General features: G+C 32.7%; 1 protein-coding gene across 1 annotated transcript; it reads right to left on the bottom strand.

The window, feature by feature from the left end:
- Nucleotides 1–5,863: 5,863 nt before the first annotated feature.
- On the bottom strand, nt 5,864–7,221 carry LOC121236507 (probable F-box protein At4g22030). Its single transcript, XM_041132951.1, has one exon. It carries the CDS (start codon nt 7,152–7,154, stop codon nt 5,877–5,879), a length of 1,278 nt encoding a protein of 425 aa, XP_040988885.1. The 5' UTR covers nt 7,155–7,221; the 3' UTR covers nt 5,864–5,876.
- Nucleotides 7,222–12,071: the final 4,850 nt, after the last annotated feature.

Raw genomic sequence — 12,071 nt, 5'->3', positions numbered from 1 at the left:
CAAAACAGAGCACCGAAAGTTTTTCCATACTCCGAGCCACTGCCCAGTCACTACGATGCAGCCTACCACCTCTAAACATCCACCATGCAACAACAACGCCACCTCCTGCGCATCACCACTGGCCGCCAGCCTCGAGCAAATCGAGAGGAAGAAAACTTTCGCATGTCCTCTCTTCCATCGTCCAACTACACATGCAGGCTGCCCATGATGAGCCCAGAGAGTTGAAGCAAGAGAGGTATATTTCCATTTCATTTTGCAGCCTTTTTCTTTTATTATTATTTTTTTGACTCTTTTGCTTCTTTCCTTCCTTCAATAGTACTAATTCTAGAGGATCAAATTTATATTGAATTCAAAAAATTTGGAGATCAACGTGGTCGATTTTCTCTTCGTGGCTTTCGATCCTTGAAATCGACGATCTTGGCGGTGTGGATCTGAAAGGGAACAGGTAGAGAGAGGCTTAAATGATGCTCTCAAACGCAAATTTGGGCCGTCAGATTGAGCATCTGATGGAGTGCAAGCCATTGCCGGAGGCAGAGGTGAAGATGCTCTGTGATCAGGCGAGGGCGATTCTGCTTAACTGGAAAAGCAGGGCTTAAATGCTTGCTGTTAACTTTAACAAGTAAAAAAAAAAAAACGTTAAAACAAGAATATCCGCCTCATAAGAACTTTATATATATAAAGATGTATATAAAATATTATTTTATCCCATGATTTTGACCTTCATTTTAACGCTTGTGTATTTTATTTATTTATTTTTAATGATTAAGAAAATAATTATTAGTAAATTGATATATTTTTTAAATGTTTAAAGAAGTTTACAAAATATTTTTTTTTTTTAAAAAAAAAAGGATGTTACTATGTATGTATAGAGTGGGTAAATTAGAAAGCGATCGAGGTTGGCAGACTTTATTCGGTTGGGTTGGTAAGTTGACTTTGCCGGCCTGGTCCATCCAGCAAGAAGCTTGCATAAGTTAAATTAGGGAGAAGACACCCGACTTATTAGTTATGGATTCATCACCTATGTGAAATGGATCGGTATACGATCAAAACTAGGCATGCAACCCGATTAGCAAACACCGGGTCTGTGGCTGACCCAACCCGATCCGATCCGATCACAAAAGGACGCCAAACCGGTCCGAATGGCCAGGGTTGGTTTTTTTTTTTTTTTTTGATTCACCTATCTCTACATTCCAGAATTCCATATACTTTGATCTTTTGAACATAATAGAGGTTAGATATGTACAAAAACTACTTATCAAAAAAATATATACAAAAACTATCTATTACCTCCACATCTAAATTATAAAATATACAAGAACTTGCATAAGTTGTTAACTGTTTCTCATATTTTTTCCTACTTAAGAGCAGGACTTCACAATATCAAGACTTTTACAAAGATGGTCAATAATTGTAAAAAGGAAAAAAAAAAAAAAATTGTGGATTAATTACAACCTAATCCATTCAGAGACCAGACCCATCAATGAAGCCAAGTGAAATAAAAGGCTTGGCTTCCTCATCAGTAAGTTCCCTGGAACATGACACTCTCCCTGCAAAGCTATAAGATTTGTAAGAGTTGTGCAGTGTACCGATGTTCTGCAGATGTAAATGAAGCCTAAAGATATCCTATTTTTCAATACAACAAAAATAATCACCTCTGAAATTCCAGCTATGGCAATTGTCTTCAAGAACTTGTGAGATCTACTTCTAGCACATGCAGCTAGTGGTGCCCTCATCAGTATGACTGAACAGAGATTCAATGCAGTTGGTGCAAGTTTCTAACTGTGATATGCATTTTACAGACCAGTACCAATATGAATCCAGATGTCAAACTATCACATACAAAAACCAATCTTCCTGTGGGATTCAAGAATAAAAAATGACAGACACTTCATGGGAAATGCCTCCACAGAATCAGTGGCCAGCAGCTCCTACTTTACATAATGCATCTTACATAATTGGGCAAATTATGGGGTTTGCCCAGTTTACTGGCTCTAAGAGTTACAGAGCATCGGACTCTTGTATAAAACTTAGACTTTACTAGTCTACTGTGATCTCTTCTCAGTTCTCACCCCAAATTATTATTTTCACCTACAAAATGTGGATAAGCTTCAAGGATTTATCACGCTCTGGAGAGCAATTTCAGGTTCAGTCACATTTTCAATCCGATGTTCAAATAACTCTTTTTTGGACTTTCTTAAGAAATGAACACCTAAATGGTAATTTACACTTCCCAGACTCAATTTGATTGAAACTAAAAACAATCATCTCTCGAAAGCATATTCACATTCAAGGATGTCAAAACCAGTCATTCAACGAAGCTCGTAACGGAAGCAGAACCTAGCACACCTCAAATAGCAACAAATTTAAAACAAATCGATCCTTAAATAAAACGAAGAACAAAAACTAAAAAAGAATCGACCCAAAACGCCCATAAGTACCCAAAAAAAAAAAAAAAAAAAAAAAAAGAAACACCAGCATTTACTAATCCGACACAAACCCACTAATCCAGGATACTCAAATATTATTTTTAGAAGAACAAAAAAAGACCATCAAAACGCATTTTTTCATTTTTCAGTTTTGGGGTAAACGCATTAAATTGAGGGACTCACTGGCTTGGAGCATCTTTGCAACACCCTTGTAATAGCTTGAGTAATATTTAATGGTTTTCTGTAATGCTTGGTGAAAATGGAAAAAGGGGAAAAACTGATAACTGAATTGTCATAAAATCTTCTTTAACATTTCCTGCGTACAGACTGGTCCCATATAAGGCTGACACAGGAAATACCACACTTGGTTCCTCTTCTGGAAACTCACAATGCCACAAAACAAATAACAAAAAAACAAAAAACAAAATACTAAACAAACGTCTAATGGACTGGACTACTCCACGGGCCCATGACCCTCACAGACACTTGACACTTAATACTGACCCAACTCGTAAGCCCTTGACACAAGCCAGGCCCAATGGCCCAATCTCACAGTCAAAGAGAGAAAAGGAAGAGAGAAAGATAGAGTAAAGGACGACGGGAGATGGCTAGGGTTTAAGGATAAGAACTTGGTTCAAAATGATTTACTCGGTGATCGGTTTCAACCGATATTGGGGTGTAGCAAACCTGTTGGTGGACTAGATCCGATTAACCCGACTTTTGTCAGGTGGGCCCATGTCAAATCTTGTGGATGGATCGGCCAGGGCCTTTTATGCACAAGCCTAATCAAAACACCCTATACTAAAGCAAAAATGAAAAACATCATTTTTCTTTGGAGTCTATATGTTCATACATGTATAATGTATAATGAATAGGGGGGGGGGGGGGGGGTCTAAGAAATTTGTGGCTGTTTCGGACTCTTCAAGTTATGAGTCGTTTACCTTAAAAGAATTTTCAGTTGTTTTGGTACTAAGATACCAAAGTCATCATTATAATGTTTTAAGAGAAATGCTATAGGTACAAAAAGATTCTATAAAAATACATATAAATTTACATGGTTTGATACGGTACATTATATCTACTTTATAATAAAATTATCTTTATAATCTAACTTATTATATTAATTTATGAGTTTACTTTTGTGAAATCTTTTTATGGTTAAAATATTTAAAAAAAAAGTTTCCATTTTATTATACCTGTGATGATAAAGGTAGAATGGGCCTCATCTTACAAGCTGATCCAACTTATAGTGAGATCAAATGTAAGCTGCATCGCTTTTGTATTTCAATTATTTTAGAATAATGCTATTATGTCGTTCTATTTTATCTCATTATTTTGATCGTTTATGTATTTAAATTTTTTTTACTTACTGATTAAGAAAATGACTATTAGCGTATTGGTATTTTTTTTATATTTTTTAAAAATGTATAAAAATACTAAAAAATTATAAATAAGAAAAATTAAAAATATTAAAAAATAAAATTTTATCTTGGACATGCCAAGAATCACTGCTGGGCTGCCAGCACTCATTATTTTAATCACTAGTCGAGCAAAGTAGGCCCAAAATTCGGCGCACGTTCGGAGACTTTTGAAGCAACGGCCCGGCCCAAAACTAAAGATGGCTGCGGCGCACCGTTTCGTTTTGGCGTAGAAGCAGCTGTGGTATTTTGTGGCTACCTGGGTGAGGAAGGGTACATGTAAAATTATTTTTATAATTATGTTTTAAATTGAGAATATTTTTTATAAAAATACGTTATTTTATAAAAATATCTCTCATTTAAAATAGAATTGTGTAAAAAATTATAAAAATTGTTGTATTTTTTATATTTTTGTCGTCAATTTTAGTATTAATTTTCTTGCATAATAATTTTTTTGGCTTCTCATGTAATATTCTATCTTTGGCATGATTCTTCAAATAATGAGGTGTGAAATTGGCCGGCAACGCCCTGATCTCTTTAGCCTAGTTTGGTTTCATCTCATATCATCGTTACTACTAGTTTTCATGCAAATTAAACAACATTTGTTTATTTTTTTTTAATCTTTTCTTTTATGTTTGATTCTCGATTTTCATGGGGATTTTAGTAATTCTAAACCTTTCGCGCCGGTCTGGACCTTTTTATATATGTGATTGAGAACGAAATATTCTAGGTAAGTTTTAATTTATAAGTTTATTTTTGCGACTTTTTTTTTTTATAGTTAAAGTAATTTTCGCTATAAAATATAAACATGTATGTATGCCGTTTGAGTTTGACGAGATCCGATAAATTACTGTTTTTTTTCAATGACTAATACGTTGATTTTACTCGAAACCAGATCAGAGAGTGCATGCATGCATGCGGTTCACAAGATTGGAAAGAATATATCTTTTATACATGTGAAATATGAGCTCGACCGGATCACTATTTATAAGGTCAAGATCCGCCTACTCCTGGTGTTTTCAAAATGGAAAGTGATACAGGCATTGACAATGTGTACCGATCAAGATTTTAAATTTCGTACCCTACCAACCGGTAAGGTCAATATTTATCATATTAGATACCGGCCAGTTTCCAGTGTACAAGCCTGTTTCGGTTTATCGGCTGTAATTTTTTTTCTTTTTGTAATTAATGTTAAAATTCTGAATTTTTCATAATTTTCAGTCTAATTCTCATATTTGAAAACTATTTTCTTAACTTTTTTTTAATTCCTTTTTTTCTAGAATTGAAAATCAAATCTCACTTCCCTTTCCATGATGAAAATGAGTAATTAATTTTTTAAAAAGTTGGATTGAGAACTTAAAAATATTATTGAATTTTATAAATATATGTTTTAACTTTTTAAGACTTGTATTGATGTTATTTTGAAATATAATTTATACATATATAATTAATTTATTATATATAAACTATCTCGAAACGGTACTGATATCGAAATATTTAATTCTAATGCCTTTATCAAGACGATCACCGAAACGATATTTAAAATATTGGAACCGACACTTTGTATACAGTGTTAAAGTAGTCTTTTGTTTTGTTTTTTTTTTTTTGAAAGCATTTTTTTGTGTATTTAAGAAAATACAAAAAAAAAAAATACAATACTAAAAATAAACAAACACAAATGCTAAAAAAACATTTCGATACAAATAATCGGTCGACTTTCTTGGTGGGTACATCATTTTCCTTTAAAAATCATGTTATGCTACAAATTAAGTACACGACTATTTCAAAATCATTTTTCTAATTTATTTTCATAATTATTCTCAATTCATCTCATCTTATCTAATCATTACAATTTTTTTAAATTTCTTCACAAAATAAAATAAATAATTTAATTTTTTCAAATTTTAAAATAAAAATAATATTAAAAAATATATTGTAACAATATTTTATTTAACTTTCAACGCATCTCATTTATAAAAACAAACAAGATTTTTACTCAAAAAATAAAGACTAATTAATTAGACATCAAAACTCAGAAGAGTTTGCTTGCAAATTCTTCTTCGTCCTGTGAAGTACTAGACAAATTAGATGAAGTAGTACTACTGCAATTTGCGAGGTCTCTGAGCTCTGACAAGCTCCTCCCAAGCAGAAGAGCCATTTTAAGTTCAAACAATTCTCCATTTTCCCTCTTATCAGCCTCTCTTTCCATTAAATTTGATGCTATGCTCTCTTCCATAAGACTGAAAAAGCCGGCCGAGTCCCTGTACATCTCAAACACCATCCCCACTTGGCCCCCATGCTCCATACTGTTAACAACAGTTGCCATAGCTCCAAAGACAGCTGCCCACGAGCCACAGAATGGCAATCCCACACATAATGACCCAACCGCAGCCAAACCAGTAAATAAAGGGCCACACACTGCAAGAACTTTATTAACTTTCAGTACTACTTTACTTAGCTTCACATATTCTGCTCCATCTTTTCTCTTCAAAACACCCAGAACACCCCGCATTTCTTTTTCTAGATTTTCGTTCCACCCATTTCTCTCTACCCTCCGGCCACTTTCTGGTTGAGACTTCAAATGATGTGGCCACCACACAGCTGGCTCTACGTTTGCTGGAAATTTATCCAGCATTGCCCCGAGCAAGGGGAGTGGATATGCCTTATCCAGTGCCAAGACCTTCTCCGTCACATCCTTTACATCGTTGGCAGTGACGTTTTGAAGAGCCAGAGTAATTTTGATTTCCTCGTGAAGCTGCTTAAATAGTCTTGAAGCATTTCTTTGTTCTTCTGCAAGCTGGGATGGCTGGATTTTATTCATCACCAGCAGAATACCAGTGGCTGCGAGAAAGAGAACACTGGCAGAGAGCTTTAGAGCCAAAATCGGTGCTCCAGCTCCACTGACAGAGGCAAGTCCTGCCATTGTTGCTCCCGTGAGTGTCATTCCGTTGACAGAATTTAGCAGAAGACGGTTCCAGTTATCTCTCTGAGCTCCTATATTCTTGTGCATTTCTGCTCTATCTGCTACAATTCCCATGATCGTGTAGAGCTCTTGCATTGCCTTTGAGCTGGAAATTGCTTCGCCATTTCTTATATTAGTACTTCCAATATTAGGGATCATTTCTGTATGGGATGAAGTTGGCTGAAAGGTTTGCAGCCCATTACATCGATTCAACTCATCGAAAATAACCCGAGGAAAATAAAGATGATCAGATGATTGGATTTTTGAAGCATTTAGAGTGGCTTTGATTTTTCTAAAGGAAGAAGAAGAAGAAGAAGAACAAAAGGAAGCAGCTTGAAGAGTAGCCATGAACACTTGCTAGTTGCTATTATATGAACAGAAACGTCTTAGCGTCCTGATTGCCTGGTTAGGATTCACAAGCCTTGCAGTGAAATGGGTGAATTCTAATTAAGATATATATACAGGAGATCAGGCAGAAGGAAATCTGAAATGGAGTAGTAGTGCCGGGTCTTATTTGACGTCTCGAATGGGTTATTAATTTATAATACCATAGGTACGTTGGACCAATTCTCCGACCTGTCTCTATTTTAACAAACAATATTCTTACTTTTGACTTCTAAAGTGTTTTTTTTTTCTTTTTTATTGTTTCCGCGGAACTTCGTTTTGGATATTCTATTTGTACGATTCCTAATACCTAATTATCGCACACTACTTTTCGTAAAAAAATGGGCTTCACTTAAAAATAAAAATAAAAAAATCTTATTTTTTTTAAAGTAGAATTTACTTTTTTATAAAAAATCTATATAAAATTTATCTATTTAATACTTATACCTAATATTACTAGATCTTGCGTTAATTTTTTCCTTTGGTGACTCTCGGGGAATATCGAATAGTTATTAAATTTGATTTGTATAGTAATGTAACGTGAATCGTATGCAATCGGCCTCGCAATAATTTACAAGTAATTGGTTTCGAGTGAAAGTATACAGAAATTAAATTATAATGTAAAATGTCATGAAGCTGAGGTGAATTTCCTGCTTACAGCAAAGTAACATGTTACTCATGAGGTACATCTTCACTAATAACAACAACAATATTAAGAATATAATAACAACAGCAATGCTTAATTAGATATTTCATGTGTCGGGCCTACTCATTATGTAGAAAAGTGTTAAAATTAAGATTACTGAAATACGTAACTTGGTATAGTGCTCACAAAGATTTACATTTACAGTCACTATATTATATACAAAATAATCAATGGTGTGAATATTATGAATATAAAACAAATAAATATTAAATATATCTCCAGCTTCGATCTGTAAGTTTAGACTTTTAGAATAAGAATAATTTCACAAACGTCGACATTGTCCTACCAATATTAGTCATGCGTGGTAATGAAGTCTAACGAGGGTTGTTAAAGATAAAAGAGAGTTCTCCAAACATGCATGCAATTATGTCGAGAATTGAATCGATCGAGATTTAATTTATCGTGAGTTATAATGTGAATACTCCAATTAATCTTGTGCTTGTCGTGGGCTTGAACAGATAGTGTAATATTAATAATACATCGCAAACTGGACTGTAAATTTCAATGGCCGGTGGTGTTGACAATGAAATTTGTACGTATAAATGATCTCACGTCGTAGGGACTGCATGTATGTATGTATATATGTAAGATTCTTCATATGATGATCATCATGGGATTGTTAGACTACCATGCATTCACGTACTTATATATTATATACTGATATATATATATATATATATATTGCTTCTTTAAAAAAAAAAATTATCACTCAAAATTAAATTGAAAAATATGAAATCAAGATTAAAATTCTTTATTTTCTAATTTCACAGCTTCGATTGGCAGATTGCTTAGCTCCAAATATTTGTCTTCGCCCCAAGAGCGATCATATCAAAATGTGGGTGCAAAAATAATATAATTTTGACTCTTTTTTTTTTTTTTTGGCATTTGAGTGAATTTTTTCACGTGATATAATTGGTAAATTAATAAAAGTTCGCTGTAGATAATTACCTTAATTCATGTAGAAATGGATCTATTTTGAAAGCTAGCTGATCTAGTAGTACTAGCAGATAGTGAACAAGACTTGTTTGGAAATAGATCTCATTTCAAAAATTTTAAAATAAAAATTTTCAGTTGAGATGAGATGAGTTGAGATAATTTTGATATCCAATCTATTTTCATTTCACAAAATAGAATAAACAACTAAACTTTTTCAAATCTCAATTCAACATTTTCAAATCTTAAAATAATAATAATATTAAAAAATAATATTCTAACAATATTTTTTCAACTTTCATCTAAAGCCATCTCATCTCATCTCTAAATCCAAACTTAAATTATCTTACTACTATTCACAAATTATTTTACTACTATTTATAAAATTTTCATCTCATCTCACTCCTAAACGAGCCATTAATACTCAAGAGCTACTGAAGTAACTTTTACGTATGTACCTCTCGCGAACCAAACGACACATCACACATCTTCACCGCGTAAAGCATGCCATGCCAACAACAATTTACGGTAGTCTTATAGTATTAGTATTGGACTAGCCAAATATTAGTGAAATCTAAAATATAGCTAAATTTTGTATAAATAATCTACATTGGACTAACTAAAAACATTTAGCTTAGACTTTGAGGTACTGAACTCTAAAGGAATTTTTAAAGTTAGAGAGTCATTGTTCATCCATCAAATCCATATTTTATTCACAAATAATCAACAAGGCTTTATTAAATTATTTTTGAAACTTTCATTAGTAAACAAAGCTATATTATGCTAGATAATCAGGTTGATATAAGAAATAGTTGAGAAATAATAATTTTAAGTAAAAATTAAATTATTAATTAATATATAGAGTGTATTTACAAAATATAACAAAATTATTAAAAAAATTATTATTAAAATATATAATATTATATTATTATTTTAATTTTAAAATGGATAGTCAAATATAAATTATTTGACTTTAATAAAAACCTTAATTTTTAAATTTTAGACTTGGTGATCGTAGCCAATGCTTTTAACGCGCTTGCTCTTGACTCTCACAAGCCACAGTCCATGTCTTTAGTAGCTTCTTTTTTCTTTTTCTTTTTCTTTTTTCTTTTTTTTTTAATTTTTTTTATTTTTACCAGAGTCTCCAGACCCATATACGGTGCGTTGACTGTTGACTGTTGACTGTTGACGTTGATTAATGGAAAGGTGTTATTACTTTAGGCTGGTAGCCCCGCTTGTGTTCTCACTTCTCAGCCATGCATATTGAGCTTTGGCTCCATATGAAAACCATAATAATTACTTCTTGTGATCATGCAAGTACGACTATTCATCTTCTTTTGTTTTTCTTTTTATTTTTTTTTTATAAAAGATGACCGTATCTTAATTTTATTGATAATCTTTATTTATAGTAGAGATATATTATAGTTACATCCGGACACTTAAGGGTTATATATAATCATAAAAACAAAACCCAAACATCAAAATAAAATATAAAACCAATTAAACATTATACAATATGAGAATTTTTTGTTTTAGATGAAATTTTAAAATATTATTTTTTAATATTATTATTGATTTGAAATTTGAAAAAGTTGAATTGTTTATTATATTTTGTGTGAGAATTTAAAAAAATTATAATGATGAGATGAGGTGAGATTAGAATTTGTGTCTCATTCTATTTGCCAAACCTAAGATATGCATATAAATCATAACAAAACAGACTACATACCTTAATAAAACCACTAAAGCTAAACAAACCTGTATAAAACTTGTTATCTTCACCGAATTACGTGTAAAGGACCCTCGTTTGTTTTCGTAAATAAGATGAGATGAATTGAGATTAAAGTTAAAAGTTGAATAAAATATTATTAGAATATATTTTTTAATATTATTTTTGTTTTGGAATTTGAAAATGTTGAATTTTTTATTTTTGTATGAAAATTTAGAAAAATTGTAATGATTAAATGAAATGAGATGAGATAAGTTGAAAGGAGTTGTGAAAACAAATGAGGTCGATAAGCATATAAATCATAACAAAACAGACTACATACCATAATAAAACCATTAAAGCTAAACAAACATGTTAAAACTTTTTATCTTCGCCGAATTACGTGTAAACCAGCTTGATCCATTCAAATGGCCCCCATAATGTCTTTTGGAAGGCTATTTTTATTCTCAAAGAACGTCTCTTTACCTCTAGTATCTAGCTTGACTACTCTATCTGCAACGTGATTTGTTTCCCTAAATGAATGGTAGATCCTTACCGCCATCAAGCGAGCCTTCAATTTTGCTTCATTCCAATACATCTGACTCTTCCATGGGACTTGCCCACCAATTAACCATAGGCTTAGAATTAGTTTCAACTTCTATGTGAGTTATATTCATATGTGCACAAAAACTAAGACCATTTGAGAGGGCTCGGATCTCAGCAATATTGTTGGAGCTTATACCTTAATATCTGACAAAAACAAATATCATGTGACCCTCCACATCTCTTAGGGCTGCTCTACCTCTGCTTCTTTCAGGATTTTCAAGGCTACTCCCATCAACGTTAAGCTTAACAAAATCCTATGCAGGACGCATCCATTTAAAATCTGAATTTTTCATTTTCTTGATAGGTATTGCCCTTAGGCCTAGTTGTTGTAAAATTGCACCATCTGAACACTTGATGAATGGTTTATTCATTTTAGTGTGTATAAGTTAAGCTAGAAAGCTTTTGATCTTATAGCACGCTTGATCCCCAGTTTCAGCAAACCCCTCATTGCAAGCCTTACATTTGTATAGCCACATAAACTAGCTAATTATAGAAGGGAGAATACCAATTACAACATTGATATGACATATCGCCTGAGCCATTGATCTGGATAACCATTGTTGTATTTTTCTCCCCATGTACGGTTTGGCCCAAATTTCAGACCCAGAGCAAATTCAAAAAAATTTCAGACATAGATAGGAATCTCTCCCATTAGAAGCAAATGATCTAATGATTCACAAGCAGTCACGTTACAACATTCAAATTCAGAGGCCATAGATATATTCAACTTCATAATATTCTAGTTAAAAGACAAACGTTTATACATGCCTTTCCACATAAAAGTAGAGATTTTACTAGGCAATAATCTATGTCAGATCCATTTAGCCCACGACACTTTGTCCCTATATTCATAAGTGCATTGTCAAGCTGAAAGAGTAGAAAACTTAACATTTTGGTAGCTCTCCATATATATAGGAATGTCGAGACC

Source organism: Juglans microcarpa x Juglans regia, chromosome 6S, assembly GCF_004785595.1.
Source record: "Juglans microcarpa x Juglans regia isolate MS1-56 chromosome 6S, Jm3101_v1.0, whole genome shotgun sequence".
NCBI classification, from domain to species: domain Eukaryota; kingdom Viridiplantae; phylum Streptophyta; class Magnoliopsida; order Fagales; family Juglandaceae; genus Juglans; species Juglans microcarpa x Juglans regia.
This window is presented reverse-complemented; position numbering and strand designations above follow the sequence as displayed.